This window comes from Mesoplodon mirus (genome assembly GCF_964341445.2).
Source record: "Mesoplodon mirus genome assembly, chromosome: 11".
Classification (NCBI taxonomy): domain Eukaryota; kingdom Metazoa; phylum Chordata; class Mammalia; order Artiodactyla; family Ziphiidae; genus Mesoplodon; species Mesoplodon mirus.
In genome coordinates this window covers 47,998,820-48,015,825 of record NC_138987.1, presented here as the reverse complement: position 1 = coordinate 48,015,825, position 17,006 = coordinate 47,998,820, and the positions used below count along the sequence as shown (strand labels likewise).

At 35.5% G+C, this 17,006-nt stretch overlaps 1 protein-coding gene across 3 annotated transcripts in view; it reads right to left on the bottom strand.

The window, feature by feature from the left end:
- The window catches only part of CNTN1 (contactin 1), a gene marked incomplete at both ends in the record, with an annotated part of 158,478 nt that overhangs the window by 115,356 nt on the left and 26,116 nt on the right, over nt 1–17,006 (bottom strand). For all 3 annotated transcript variants that reach the window (XM_082635858.1, XM_082635859.1, XM_082635860.1), the window contains 7 exons: nt 1,890–2,065; nt 2,376–2,503; nt 8,101–8,251; nt 12,194–12,311; nt 12,971–13,095; nt 16,302–16,483; nt 16,637–16,736. In XM_082635858.1, coding sequence (XP_082491984.1) covers nt 1,890–2,065; nt 2,376–2,503; nt 8,101–8,251; nt 12,194–12,311; nt 12,971–13,095; nt 16,302–16,483; nt 16,637–16,736 — 980 coding nt within the window. The remainder of the gene's footprint in view (nt 1–1,889; nt 2,066–2,375; nt 2,504–8,100; nt 8,252–12,193; nt 12,312–12,970; nt 13,096–16,301; nt 16,484–16,636; nt 16,737–17,006) is intronic.

Genomic DNA, 17,006 nt, shown 5'->3' with positions numbered 1-17,006 from the left:
GGGCAACAACCTGAACCCCTGTGGCTAACATCCACAAAAGGAAGGAGTACAGTTAGTGATGACCAAAGTCTCTTACATTGTTATGACCTAATTTAGTATTTATTTCTTAATTAGTCTTTCAGTGGTTTACTTTTCTCTTTTTTCAAGCCATGGGTCTCTTTTATCTTATTTCTCTTTTTTTTTTTTGTCTTTTTCTTTCTCCTCCTCCTCCCCCCCGCACCTCTCTCTTTCTTTCTCCTCTTTCCATCCCTCCCTCCCTTCCTCCCTTCCTTCATTTCTTTTTTTGAAATGTTTATTTACATCAATCAACATAAAGTAACTTATTTTAAAGAACATAAAGAGGCTCCACATATGAAGTTTCAGCTTAACTCAGGGTGAGTTTTACCTTCAAATCTATTTTCAGAGACTCCACTGCAGCTATAAGTAACTACTTGTATAAACTATACTTGTTGCATTTCGGAAAATATTCAATATATAACATCAAGCAAATTGAAAAGTCTACTTTTTTAAAATAAAATCTCTGTTTAGCTCACTTTTTTCTTCAAATGAGTAAAAACTGGTATTTGCTTTTCTTGCAAAACAAAACACAATTTGAAGAAATTATTAAAGACAGTGGTGCCAAATTTATTAATGTTGGGCATTCTTATAATTAAGCACATCAAAATAGACATATAAGGAAAAAAATCACATGGTATAATGTTAAAATCATTCTATACAAATTCCCAGTTGTTTATTTTTAAAGTATAAATTTGTTTCAGAAACTGAAAGACAGTAGATTCACTGTAGATGTACAGTTTAACTAGATCTGTTAGATTAAAAAGAAAGAAACTGGAATTACAGTTAACATATAGAAGGCACAAACATTGACGCTGTATTGATAATTGTTCTATGAATCTATCTAATAAAAATTTAAGAATAAATGTTTCCATCCAGTTGAAACCAATCTTAACCTGACTGAAAACTTGTTTTGGCTTTTTAAAGTGGAAAGTTCTAGAAGAATTTTTTTAAAAGAGTTAGACAATTTGAAAACATAATATTATAACAGATACATATCAAACTTCAGAGTTCAAAGGACTTGAAAATCTTAAATATTCTACTGAGTTAATTCAAACTTTTATTAATAATTGACTTCTAAAATTAGAATTAAAGTTTTCTTAACTAAGCATATGTTCTAAATAGGTCTTTAGGTTCCTAAACGATTGCCTTTCTAGAGAACAGACTGGCAGAAGAGGTGATCAATTTGCCCTGTAAATACACTGTAATTTAGGCAGCCCTATCAGTGCAACAATTGTGCTCCTATGCAAGTTGTTATACTTGCGTTACTTCCCAGTCTTTTTCCTCTATTTTCATTTCTATACAACAATACCACTATGCTTAATTATAGGACTTGTATCATGTAAGCTTTCTTATTCTTAAGATACAACCATTTAACCCTTTTAAAAATTGCATGGACTAGTTCTCCAAACCGTCCCACATATATAGCTTGTTTATTTCTTACCCTCAAAGAATAAAATAAATGCCATAAAGTCATCACTATAACAAAGGATAAGTTCTGCGCTCTTATTTCGTTTAAAATGAATGTGAAGGCACTTAGAACCTATAGTACAGATATAATGAGGCAGAGTACACATTAATATAAAAACTGTATTATAATAAAGAGGGCGTGGACCTAAAGCACAATGAATATGTATTGATTAATATCACTACCAAAATCCTCAGGGCTAGCCATTTTTAGAAAGGTTCAGGAATACTACAATTAATATAAGGAGACCCATGAAAAAGTTTTGCCTGTTTTCCAGTCTCATGTACATGATTATGGTAACAGCAGTTTCAATGCAGACACATGGGGGGCGTTGGGATGTTAGTAAGATGAAAAATAAAACACATACCATAAAATTCCGCTGGTAATGTATGTTCTCTTTGTTAAAGTCGATCACATAGCCATTGAAGGACCAAACAAATGTGAGATCCAGTGCAGGATCGAAGGAAGCGGCACACTGCATGGTTGCATTTTCTCCAACAGTGATATCGGCATTAATTGGAGCCAATATAATTCGTGTGGGATCTATATATTTTTAAATAAAGGAGTAAACCACAATTCAAAAAAAAATGAGACACCATATTATCTGGTACATTAAAAAATAAAAAATCAATATAGTTGAAATCTCTGTGCAAAACAATAAGATGTTTACATATTCAAATTCCAAGAACAGTTTCATCAAACAAGAGATTTGCACAGAAGCCTTTTGAAATGGAAACATCAAAATGTGGATTGTCTTATAAGCTTAGTGCTGAATCATGTCTTATAGTACATTCGAAATTAAGCACTGTCAAACTTAAAAAAAAAAAATAAAGTTAATCAAATGGTTTCTTACCTGTGATAACAAGAGTCCCAGTGCTATTAGCCTTCCCTTTATTATTTTCTACAAAGCATGTATAGACACCTCCATCATTCCTTGTAATGTTATTGATTTCCAAGCTGCCATCTTCCCAAATGAGTATTCTATTGAAATGAAAGAAATACATATTTCACAAAATTAATTTAATGAAATATGTTACTATTCTATGTCTTAGATTAGAAACACTAACATCTTAGTATCGTTAAAGTTTTACATAAATTGCTTGACAAAGACTTTTTTCAAGATGAAACATTCTAGCCTTTGTTTAGAAAATTCTTTCTCAGCATCAAGTTTTTTAGGAAAACCACCTTCATCATTTTCTTGGACTTATCACAGTAATCTCGAACTGTCCTCCTGCTGCCAACCTTGCCTCTACACAGTTTCTTTTCCCACGTGTCAGCCAGACATGAAGACATACATCGCATAAGTAATACAATGTCACTCTTTGGCTCAGTGATGTCACTCTACAGCTCAGAAGCCTCCAGTGAGTTTCCCATCTCATGCATAGTAAAAGCCACAGCCCGTGGTTTGCCCTTTTAGGCCCTGGTCATTTTCACAATCTGTTTCTCACAACCTTCAGGGTTTTGCACAGTGGTACCTTCAGTAAAGCTTTGTCTGATAAATTCTAGTTAGTATGGCATGCACGCATCCACCCATGGCACTGCTGCTGTCCTGGCATTCCCCATGCTATCCCTCTTCCCAGATTTTTCTTCCTAACACATATTTCATCAGACATACTTCAGCTTTACTTGTTAATCTATCCCCGCATTAGATGGTAACATCCTGATGTCAGGAATTTGTATCTGCTTTGTTTGTGGCCCCATCTCAAGGTAACATATTCATTAATGTATACAATCATTAGGAAAAAACAAAAAACAAAAAACTATGTTCCAGGATTTCCTTAAGGAGTGAGACACGAAACAATGCGTAGGCACTCGATCAACCTGTTTTTGAATTTATGAACTACATAGAGTTTAACTGAAGCAGTGGCTCTCTACATGCCACCATAAAATGACTTTTAAACCACTGTGAGACAGACTTAGACCAGTCATAGGCCTGAAAGAAATGAGCCCAGATCTTCCAGGAACATGACCCCAGGACTTCAGACTTGGTAGTTAAAACAGACTGTCATTTCCACAACCACAGAGGAATACAAACATATTTTAATTTTAGGAAATTTCAAAGAATGATACTGTAAAACCTACCTTAGCAAAAGCTTCTGTAACAGATTACTTTTAGGAAATTCTTCTATGAACAGAAACTAAATCTTTCATACTAATAGAACTTAAATGTATTCCCTCTGCCTGTCTGCCTCTTCCTTGGAGTCAGGAGACCCAAAAATCATTATTTGTAACCTTATTATACCTAACTCTTACATATAATTTATATTATATTAATATTACATATATTATGATATTACATATAATTTATATATTTATTATATAACTTTATTATATAATGCCTTGCACTTACATTCAGTATTGGATTGCCTGTCATTGGATTTTACTTTATTTTTAAATTTTTGATATTCTTTTCCATTATGGTTTATTACAGGATATTGACTATCCTGTGTTTTACAGGAGGACCTTATTGTGTATCCATCCTATATATAATACTTTGCATATGCTGATCCCAAACTCCCAATCCATTCCCCCCACCTCCCTCCCCCTTGGCAACCACAAGTCTGTTTTCTATGTCTGTGAATGTGTTTCTGTTCTGTAAATAAGTTCATTTGTGCCATATTTTTGATTTCACATACAAGTGACATTATATAGTATCTTTCTCTTTTTCACTTACTTCATTTAGTATGATAATCTCTAAGCCCATCCATATTACTGTAAATGGCATTATTTCATTCTTCTGTATGGCTGAGTAATATTCCATTGTGTGTATATATATATATATATATATATATATATATATATATATATATACACTACATCTTTATCCATTTATCTGTCGATGGACATTTAGATTGCTTCCATGTCTTGGCTATTGTAAATAATGCTGTATGAACATTGAGGTGCATGTCTGGATATATGCTCAGGATTGGGATTGCTGCATCATACAGAAACTCTATTTTTATTTTTTTGAGGAACTTCCACACTGTTTTCCAGAGTGGCTGCACCAATTTACCTTCCCACCAACAGTGTAGGAGGGTTGCCTTTTCTCCACACCCTCTCCAGCATTTACTATTTGTAGAGTTTTTAATGATGGCCATTCTGATCAGTGTAAGTGGTACCTCATTGTAGTTTTGATTTGCATTTCTCTAATAATTAGCAATGCTGAACATCTTTTCATTTGCCTGTTGGCCATCTGTATGTCTGCTTTGGAGAAATGTCTATTTAGATCTGATTTTTACTTTCCTTAAATATATAATTTCCAAAACCTTAATTTATCTCTGAAGTTTTGTACAAACACAGGCCAACAATTCTCCATATATTCCATTTTAAGAGCAGAGCTTGATAAAGGACAATTACAACATACATACCTTATTAATAAAAATCTCCATATAAGAAAACACCAAAAATTTCACCAATAATATATTCCATAATTTCCTTGCTAGTCTTTAACTCTCCAGTTTCAACTTAAGCTCACTTCAGAATACTTTTTACTTATTGAAGAAATAATGTAGTATCATAATATAAACATAAACATAAAAGTAATTATTTGATATTGTGGAAGCTATGCCAATGTCCCTCTATGTTCTCCAACTGTGAGGAGTGTAACTGATCCTCAGCTCCAGCTGCTACATTCAGAAATCCATCACTGTGAGCCAAGAAAACACTTTCCACAGGTTGCTCTCAGCCAATGACCGAGTCCAGGAGGAATTTAAAGGCTGCATATTCCAGGTAGACATCGGGCTCTTCTGATGGGCATTTTTAGCTGGAACACTTTCCAGTGGTCTTACCACACTCTCTTAGATCTGCACTGCAGTCCATTTCTACCCAGCCTTTCTTCCTTCCTTCCCTTTCCCATTCATTTGGAAGCAGACCTGAATCTCAGATGGCTGTCTCAGCCTTCACCAAGAGTCTTCTCTGTTTTCCTTCCTAGGCATTGCCATTAATAAATCTCTTGCATGGTTAATCCCGCATTGTCATCTGCTTCTCATAGAACTCATGTTAACACAGTACTAACATTAATGTGTCTCATTTTTTCTCACTAAGCTCTAGTGTAAGTCCTTAGACAATTTTCCACCCCCACCCATTTAATTATTTTGTAGGTAAAGCAATGAAAATTGTCATCAAGTTGCAATGGAAACAACAATAGCAACAATTAATCTTTCTAAAACCCACATTATATTCTTAGTTTTCTCACATATATTAGCTCTCAATTGATCATTGTCATCTTTAAAGGGTATACTTCCTTGTGTTGTTCAGCTCACCTACACTTTCAGGTACTTTGTCCATGACATGAAAATTAATTTCAGTAAGAGTATTTAGGGAACTTGATGTTTTTGAATAATGATCCATATTCTAAAGTCAACGTAGTTAAATTATCAGAATCTTATCCTTATTTTCAGATTAGATCATACAGATAAACAGTCAAACAAGCCAGGAACCATTTGGTCTTTAATAAAGTAGTCACTTATTGTTGCCAAATTTATTCCAGTATAACCTCCATCTTACTTGTTAATATTTAAAGCACACCAACTCTGGGGTAGAAAAGAATCTTGGAGAGACTCTCATATAAATGGCTCAGATAAAGACCATTTTAGAGTTGATAGCAGTCCATTGGATATAAATGAACAACTACAAAGAAATTCTTTTGGAGAATGTATATCATTTTAACCTTAAATAAAATCATACAATTGAGAACTTAATTACAACTTATCAAGATTTATGTTTCCTCTTTCCTGATTGCAAATACTGCAAATGCTATTTTACAAACCATTTACCAGGCACAGAGATAACTTAGTAATGTGGAACGGTTTTTAGGTAATTATATTAATCAGAATGAGATTATAGTTATGCTCAAAGACAGTTATTCAGTTACTCCTTGAATATTATTTTCAACAGAAATATTTCTCTAAAAGTAATTATTAGTTTAACTTTTCTTAATACATACTATTTTATAACATTCAAACTTATTTTTACATGAAGTACCAAATTTATAATAAAGAGATACTTAAATAATCTGAGATACTAATGGGTTAACATAGTGAGCAAAAAGTAGATTTATAGACTCTTTCATCAAAAGGTCATACAATTTGATTCAAATACTTTAAAAATATTAAGACAGGACTAAAATAATAAGATTTTAGGAGCTAGACTTTTCTTTTTTTTGAACACATGTTGGTATTTAGGAAAAACAAATCCATGAAGCATGGTTCTGAGAAATTTGTGGTTGCAGAGGCCCATGGCATGAGTCCTCATCAGAATCAGAGCAAGATCCTTTTCATTAAGGAGAGAGAGCTAATAGTGCAGCCAACAGGGAATGCTATGCTCGAGGCTGTTGCAGTAGTGAATACCTAAAATTGGAAGTAACTTATGATCATGGTCTGCATCACTCATTATCTGACTGCTAAAGCTTCAACCCCGTATTGCACAGATTGACTTTTCCTTTAACATTGATTCTTCTAGTATCATTTTGTTAAAGTGTTAATAAACCTTAGTCAGACATATTACCTTGTAGAATTTAATGTATTCAGGGAAGCAGCCGCTGTCCTTGCACACCCCTCCCCAACCACAGCTTTGTCTCATGCACAACCATACTTGTGATTATCCTAATAAGAGAACTGTGTTGCCATGTGTTCATTCCATATCAGCATGGCACAAGTTCAAGTTCTGGCTTGGAGATTACTGATACATTTTCAGAAGGTCACTTTAACCTTTCTAGGCTTTAGATACATCAAAACAGAGATAACACCCACCTTACATTATTTATTGGATTACTGTAAGGATTTATCTTTTATACTTTTGCTAGAATATTTTTTTAAAGGCAAAAACTACTTTTTTCCTCCCTTATTTAAGCCTTTAGACAGATTTCTATTGCTCTTAGATGAAGCCACAGAAAACGTTGTTACTAATGACCTGGCTTACTATGTGTCATCCCTTAAAACTGTTCTCCATTTTATTCTAAAGACAGCCATGTTGGTTTTAGTTCTTACATTCCTTATACATCCTCTGCTCTCTGCCTTAGGGCCTTTGCACATGCTGTGCTCCCTGCTTGAAATATTTGCTGCTCCCCAACCTTCACATCCCAATCCTATTTCCCAACTTTCCTTCTCTCCATAGATAGTTAGGAAGATCAGAAGTTCCTGTTCACTTCAGAACAGGGAAGAGGTGATTTGTACTTTAAAATCACCTTTTATTTCCCTACTGAAATATTTAATAGGCTAATTGCACAAAATTAAATCAAATATGAATGGCTATAGAAGCCCTTGTTAGGGGAAAAATTATAAAGACCCTATTTTATTTCCCAGTGTTAATTAGTTTTGTGGCCTTGGGCAATTTGTCACAGACCGCTGAGCCTCAATTTTTAAAATTCCTTATAAACTCTAGAAGTCTAAAAATTTAATTCTGTTTATAATAGATACTGACAGTGATGGGTATTTCTGTTTACCTTAGAACTGTGATATCTTCTGGGGAGAAAAGTTAGAACAAAAAATATTTACATTATGAATATGAAAACAAGTTCTCTACAAAGTAAACTTTCCCAAGTACTGAGTTGCAATTGGATTTCTAGTTTCTGGACTGACCTGCTGCTATTGACAAGCCATTCTGTACCTTTACTCCATAAAAATTTTGGTTTGGGTGCAGCTTTAGGTTTGCATTCAATTATAACTCTTCCTCCTTTAGCAGCCAGGATCTTCTTCTTCATAGGATTCATTTCAAAAGTTGGAGCCAAAGCTAAAAGAAAGTAAACTATTATTTGTCTCTTTTGCTAAAAAAAGACACAAAAGTTTCTTCTATACTATAGCATCTTTTATTCCTTTTTGATTAATAATCAATAGAAAAGATTAATCTCACCAAATGTTATCAGCAATGACCAACAGACGTTCCATGCCTAATAATAATAATTGTTTTCTTTTATTTAAAACTTTATTGAGGTATATTTTACTTATCAAAAATTTACCCATTTTAAATGTACAATTCTTGGTGATAACTGAATTAATTATTACACATTTAAGTTGTAATCAAATGCTGTATGCATATTTACCTTGAAGGTAATACCTAATTCAAGTGTCTTGACTAAGTTGCTCAAGGGAAGTTAAGTGAAAGGATAGAGGAAATTGAGCAATTATTAATATTGACAGATATTCATAATCAGTAATCGCAGTCACACTTTGAATGAACTGTCCCCAGCTTACGGATGAAAGAACTGATATCTACTAAGATTATATAATTTGCCAAAGGTGCCACAGGCAGTAAGATATCAGATGGGATTTACATTTGAATCTAGATCTGTCTGATTTGCAAGCATGCTCTTTTCAGTAAACAATGTGAGTCCTCCTTCATTATACAAACATTTATTGAGCACCAACTGCATGCAGACACTATGAGATGCCTTAATAAACAGAGACCCCTGCCTTCAGGACCAACCTACGAACAGTTATGGGAATGATGTTTTCAATTAATTGAGAAGTACATGATGCACCTGTAACTCATCCTTACCTCAAAGTACAGATCAATAATTATGAAAACAGGCTATAGAGTCTCAAAAATGGTACTCTCTTGATGATATGCTCTAATTTTCTTTAGTGTCTGCACATCTAGCTCATTTCTCAATCTCTTTGTCATTTTGCAGACTCCAGGGGGATTCCATCTTTTTATTTCCACACATCACAATCATCTATAAAACTGTCCTTTCTGTGGTCTTTTCTAGGCCTAAGTATATCTTTATGCAGGTCTTGACCCTTCATCATCTAGTCCCATGATTCTAAAATTTTATTTGTGCATCATAATCATCTGAGGATCTTGGTAAAAATGCTATTTAATAGATCTGGGGTGGACCTGAGATTCAGCACTTCTAACAGGCTCTGAGGAACACACTTTTTATAAAAATGATTTAGGTTATCCCATTGTTCTTTTAGTCTGAGTTTTTATAATTGGAAATAAATAAGCGAACAACCAACCTGTGTTGTACACCTAACACAGCATGTGGTATTTTGTATAGGCTCAATAAATATTGTGGGTGATGTATTGCTTATAAAATATGAGAGAAATTTTAATCAGATTACATTTAGAAAGTCTAAATTTATCTAGAAAATAAGACTTTTTTCTGAATCTGTTCAGTCTTAATAAAATCATTGATTTGGTGCAGTCATTTAAATGACCCATGCTTACCTAATATTTGAATTTCTAGTGACAGAATCTAGACCATGTTCATGTATACATATGTATACATATATATGTGTATATATATATTTTTTTTTCTTTTGTTCTTTATTGAGCCTATTACAGACTAGTATCTGGTGCAGAGTAAGCACTCAATAATCATTTAGTGGATGAATAAGTGAATTAACTAAATAACTCAGGAAAGAAGAGAGAGAAACACTGTTCGTAAAGGTAATAAACAAAAATAGATTGAAACAAATATAAAGATGGTCATGAATTAGTCTCAGTCTCAAAATGATCAATTTGTTTAATTACTACCTTAATAGATTAATGATTGCAAGATTTAAGTTTGAAGACAGAAAGATCTTTCAGTCTGAGTTGTTAAATTTTCATTTTCTCTTGTAATATATAACAATTAACAAGAAATTTTAACAGAAAACAAAAGCATTTACATTTGGAAGGAATTGAAATTCACCTCATATCTTCTCTAAGAGTCAAAATAATTTTATTGCACTTCATACTAAAGCGATAGGGTATGAAACCTAAGCCTAAACGTTTCCTTGATACCCAAAGAAACTAGATTAAATATATTAGCAAGGAATTTTGACTTTAGGGGGAAGAAATGGAATATGATACTCAGCATTATAAGAAGAGGCAGGAAAAGTTAAAATCAAGAAGGCCTCAAATCTTTTTAAAGATAGCTTTCTTTAATACTTTCTTATAACTGTCTCACAGTCTTTCATGTTCTTTTAGTGTCACTCAATTTGTAGTGATACCAATGTTTTAAAAAATTTCCCTTTAGTGTCTCAAGAATAAAAGAGGCTGTGCTGAGTCATTGTTCTATCTTTTCAGTAATCATTTCTAGCAGAGAAATCCAGCCCACCTGATTCATTACTTACAATATGACTAAACTTGGTGACAGCCACTTCAAATAGTATGAAAAGGACATGATAGTATGAAAAGGACATGATACTTTTTTTTTTTTTTTTTTTTTACGGTACGCAGGCCTCTCACTGCTGTGGCCTCTCCCGTTGCAGAGCACAGGCTCTGGATGCGCAGGCTTAGCGGCCATGGCTCACGGGCCTAGCCGCTGCACGGCATGTGGGATCTTCCTAGACTGGGGCATGAACCCGTGTCCCCTGCATCGGCAGGCGGACTCTCAACCACTGCGCCACCAGGGAAGCCCGAGGACATGATACTTTTAATTAAAGTAGTTGTAATGAAAATAAGAAGAAAGTAAAAAATCTCAGAGATTTATGGGATAAAAATGAGAAATTTAATAGATGTAATGGGGGAAAGTATGTAGTGGATTGTGTCATCCTTTAGAACATTAAATATTTCAGGAGGAGATGATGTGAATGAGTGAGAAATAATGAATTCGGTTTCAGAGAAGCTGAGTTTGGGATATCTGTGAAGTTACCCAGATGACCATTTCTACCAAGAAGCTTTTATAGTGAGCTTGAAGCTGAGGATAAAATTCTGGGCCAGAGGTATAAATTAAGGGGTCATTGATAGCTAATGGGCAAAGAAGAAGATATTATCCAGGTTTTTTTTTAAAAAAATAAAAATAATAATAATTGAGGAATAATATTATAAAATACGTGAAAGAATGAGTAAGAAAATGGAATGCAAGCAGAGGAATGGAACTCTAGAAGAGAGCAAGATTTCCAATTGAGCAGAGAAGGGGTAAAAAGGAAAATGAAGGCTATCAAGACAAAATAATCTGGGAGGTATCGGAGCATGGCATCACCAAGGACAAAAGGGAGGAGAATTCAAGAAGAAAGCATGACCAGAAAGAGAGGCAGCTTGAGAGTTATGCACACACACTCACACACACACACACACACACACATGAAGAAGGGATGTCTGTTGAGGGCAGATATAAAGAGATTATTTTGGGGCAAGGTACATCGTCCTCTGGATAAAGAGTATCAAAAGGACAAGTGTAGTAAAGATTCAGATAGTCTTGAAGAGGGATGGGAAGTTGAAATATTTTATTTCAATGGTTTTCAATTTTCATGGAGAAGTAAGAAAGTAATATGAAAGTAGGAGTGAGGGTGGGGTAAGGGGCTTGAGGAATGTCTTGAAGGTTTTCAATAGCAATTTTAACCCAGGGACCCAGGGACTGATAAAGCTACCAAGTGCTAAACACTCAACTGAGGCTGGCTCACAGGCATTGCGGAAGCATCAGTCTTCACTATGTGATGTCCTGGCAGTGTTTAGCTGCCCAAACATAGGAGAGAACAAGACATAAAAATTGGCACGTGTAAAGTTTGCTTTACCATTAAAAAAATCTTAAAAACCTTTATACTCCATGTTGCCCCCAATTTATTTACAGTTCTTTAATGAAAGGAAAATAATAATATCATTCTATTCCAAACCACATTTTAGAAATGTTTAACTTCTAATTCAAGAAAGTAATGTGAAATTAAATATAATCTGTATATAATGCAGGATCATTTTAACGTGTTGCTTTCTTGCTGATTGTTAACAGAAACCAGAAATAATACTGACCCAAGATCTTCAACTCCGCGTTTGCATAAATGGCTCCATGTGTATTTTCAGCTATGCACTGATACATGCCAGCATTTTCAAAAGTCACGTCATACAGTCTCAACTCCCCTCTATGATACTGGAAAGAACACAAAGTGAAACACATTTTCTTGATAGACTTTAATAGAAATGGTTTCATCTGGGTTTGGGCTTGGTTGTCTTTCCATTTAGGTACATTATTTTTGCCCCCACTGTTAACTAAGTCTAGTGGAGTGGGGTTTTCATGGTATGGGGAAGTAAAACCCACTTACCATGCCCAGTGGCTCTTGTTCTATTCATTCTACAGAGCAGAGAGTCCACCTTTTTCCCTCTTGGCCCAGCTGGGAGATTACAGTGGGAAGGTAGAGAAGGATCCCACTGCTGCTACTTGTCCCCAGGGCTAAAGGTAGGACCTTCATTCTTACCTCTGTTTCTGTGGGGTCAGGGAAACAGTGGCAAGAAAAAGAGGACAATATCAGGTAGTAGAGATGGACGCATAGGAAGAGGGTGAAAAGTGGAACAAAGGAAACAATAAGGAGAGAGAGAGAGAAGGTAGATATAAGATTACAGAAAATTGTTTAAGCTGAAAAAAGACATTTTATGTTCACTTTCTGTTTTTTTCTTTTAAAGGAGACTTTTATATTTCAGGGGCTAGATGCCCTTAATCTATTGACATTCCTGCTAACTTTATCCCAGGATCACCCAGAAATGTTACCTGAACATAGGCTCAAGAACTGCAAAGCACTTGAACATACATACCGAATATCCATTCTTCAGCCATCGGATGGTAGGGATGGGCTTCCCTGTGGCCACACAAGGCCAGTAGAGATCACTGCCTATATCCACCTCTGTGTCATTGATGTGTTCTACCCACTCAGGAAATGCTAAAAAGTAAAGAACATTGAAAATTGTCAAATGCAAGTCAACATTCATCATCATCTCAAGAGGACAAATATTACACTTAGTTGATCTTCCTCTGGAAGATATATCAAATACTCTGTGTGTCTTAAAATCAATAATAGAGTCAGTGAAATTGTATTTCTACAGGTCAGCAGGTAAACTTTATCCTACATTATTACAGCACTAGGTAACTGTAATTCAATTCATAATTGTTTTTCCATTTGTGAACCATGTTTTGCTGGAAAGCTAATTCACGAATAGCACTAAAATAATTTATCTTTTTCTTATAATGTAAATCTTTCAAAATGACATATATGGTTTTAAAGAATTATGTGTTAATTTATTATGTAAGAGGGGTAGAGTCTAGGGTACAAGTGGAGATGTTGACCTCAGAGAGCAGCTGAATCTAGAGTATAAAGAGATAAGGGTAGAGAAGTAGGTGTCAGTAGATGTGGAGTGGGAGTTTGTGAAAGCTCCAATTTAATTACTACCATTTTCTCTGTGAAAAAGGAAGCCAAGTTATTAGCTGAGAGGAAGGTTAAAGGAGGAGGTACTGTGGGTTTGAAGGAAATCACGAAGGCATGAAATGGTCATCTAAGAGAGTGAGAGAGTAAGTGAATCTGGAGAAATGTAGTCTAGTTGCCAGGCAACAGTAAGGGTCCATTTAAAGTTAATGATGCTTCCTTCAAAATGGGCTAATCAGCTTGGTAGTGCTCATCTCAAGTCATATTCAAGTTCCTTGGTTCTGGCACTAAGGCAGAGAGCTAGATTTTTCCAGGATTAGCCTTTGCCAAGGTAGTAAGGCAAAGTGAAGAGAGGAAAGTGAGCTGAGCAGGTGGGCAGGGGAATGATAATAATTGAACCCAGATTTAGGAAAGAGATGGGTAGGGTTAGAGGAGGTCAGAGTAAGTTAAAACAGAGTAAGATTAACTGATTATAGTTGCTGGTAGATTCAAAGGATTGTAGGAATCTGGGTATTGGAGTTTGAAGATGGTGATCAGAGTGAAATGCTTGAACTTGAGTTCGTAAAGGGATTGTAACTTGGTAACAATAAGGTCTGAAGCATGGCAGTGGGAATGAGTTGCTGAGGAAGGTTGTAGGACAAGATCATTGGAGGAAAGGAGTTCAAAGGAACTGAGAGGGCAAACTATTGGAAAAGTTATTATAGTCTACATGAATTTTTTTTACTTAATTAATTTATTTATTTTTGGCTGTGTTCGGTCTTCGTTTCTGTGCGAGGGCTTTCTCTAGTTGTGGTGTGTGGGCCTCTCACTGTCATGGCCTCTCTTGTTGCAGAGCACAGGCTCCAGATGCGCAGGCTCAGTAGTTGTGGCTCAAGGGCCCAGGTGCTCCGCGGCATGTGGGATCCTCCCAGACCAGGGCTCGAACCCGTGTCCCCTGCATTGGCAGGCAGACTCTCAACCACTGTGTCACCAAGGAAGCCCCTAGTCTACAAGATTTTATGTCACCAAGAATGAAGTCAGGAGTAGAGTTGTAGTTGGTGAGAGTTGTCAATAGTGAAAATCTTAGGGCAATGGCGGGGGTGGTGGTGGTGGTGACCTGACATAAGACTGTAAACTGGATGATTAAAGGAAAAGAAAGATAGTCTAACAATGGCAGTGAAGAGCAGGGAGGGCAGGTACTGGCAGTACTGCCAGTCACTCCTGGGGATGAGGCTGTGAAAGAAAAATCAGCCACTGCTTGAGTGGTCTACAGGGGAAAGTGTCTTTAAGGGAGAGCCAAGTTTCAATTAGAGCAAGAGAATAAAGGGAACGTTCAAAGAAGAAGTTGAGATTATAGGGGATTCTGATAATGGACTATGTGCTCTAGAAGCATAGTATAAAGACTTCAGAAGTTGGGAATGTGGGGGAAATAGAGACTGAGTAGGACATGTGCAAAGCTCTGTGGGTATTAAAGTGCAGGCCATAAGGAGGCCCTGGGGTCCAAGGGCTTCTTAAGGCAAATGAAATGCACAGGGTGAAGGTAAAATGATCCTAATCTTAGTGGACTTTATGAGATGGTGGTGGTGAGGCTGCATATCCTGGGTCATCGGAGACACTTACTTTATTCCGATATAGACAGAGGCCTGGGGTCTGAGGGATGGGTGTAGGGGTTGGTCTTGATCCTGTCACAGTACCCTTTCAGCCTTCTGGTATTCCAGTTCAGCTGAGGCATCATCTCCAGTTTTTCCTATCATGCATCTTTTTGATGAGGCTAAGGTACCCCTTTGCCATATGCTTTATCAATATCTTATGTAATTTTCCATATTGCACTCTCGCTATTTTCTTTATAATTATATATATTGGGGGTATATATTTATTTGACTGTATATGCTTGTATAAATTTGGGGGTTTTGTATGATATGACTAGAGTATGAACTCCTCAAGGACAGAATATTTCCTTTAAGTCTCCTTGCTCCTATCATAGTGTCTGCCTCTGAGGACACACTCAGTATACACTTGTTGAAGCCTTAGCTGTTTATTTAGATGTGACCTGCAAACTTCACATTGTGGATTTGTGAATGGATTTGTAGGGATGATTTCAGCCTGAAAAGTTTCAAGCATTGACTGAGAAACAACATTCTCTCCTCCCAAACATAAGCTTATTTTAATGTGTGAGAATCAAACACTTGTGCCAAGAAAATTGTATTAAAGAAAAATTTCCCTTAGACCAGTCATTCTCTAAGTGTGGCTCCTGAACCAGTAACATCAACATCTCCCAAGAATTTGTTAGGAATACAAATTCTTTGGTCCCAAATAGACCTTCTAACTCAGAAACTCTGAAGGTGGGAACCAGCAATTTGTGTTTTAATAAGCCCCCCAGATGATTTTAAAACATGCTAAAGTTTGTGAACCACTGGATTAAACTAAGTCATAATGCATAGTTTCTTGTACAAATAAAAAAGAGAGCTTGAAGAAAGTCTACAAACTATATGAATTATATTTTCTGAAAATTATCAATAACACTACTATTGATCCATTGGTGTTCCTATGATACCAGTGGCTTAAATTCTTAACTTATATACTCATATTTGTGACTTAGACATAAAGACGAATATTTTATCCTTTTGCATAATGTAATGCACATCACTATCTTTAAACTAATCATTTTATGTTAGTTTTTCAAGTACGAAAGTGGCTTTCAATAAGGTATTGATTATATGTATGGAAAATTAAAACAATATCTCTACCTTGAACATAAATTCTTGCCTGGTGTTTATCCTTTCCTCTAATGTTCTCAGCCTCACATTCATATGTGCCTTCATCTTCTAGTTGAATATTGAAGATCTTCAGGACAGCTCCAGAGGTGCTGATCTCAGCCGTGCTTGGCATTGGTTCTAGGACCTTCCGCCAACGGATGTCAGGAACAGGACTTAAATAGGAGAAAGTAAGAGCTAATGGTCCACAATGCTTAAAAGACAATTTACTCTATGTTTATAGCTAAACATTTACAACATTTATTTCCTAACAATACAAAATTTAATGTATTTCTATATATGTTAATAAAAACTGTGAGTATACTTACTTGCCAAGTGCAAAACACTCTAAAGTCACATTTTGGCCCATCAATGCATATATGTCCTTGAACTGAACTACAATATCAGCAGGATATGGTTTTGTTGTTCCTAATTTAAGAAAAACAAAAATATCAACTAATTAGTAAACAGAGTACCGTTTGTTTAACATTGTGGTTTTTATAGGATTAGAATTGCTTCAGTATGGAAGACTTCACTCTGTACAAGTACTGGAAAATATCTGATCATGTCACAATGTATAGATTTGTTTATTTATGCATAGTATGCATACAGTATGAATTTTATTAAGCATTTTCAATCATATTGGCTCATTCTGACAACAATGTAACTAATTTGACTCAAATCACTAAAAAATTCAAC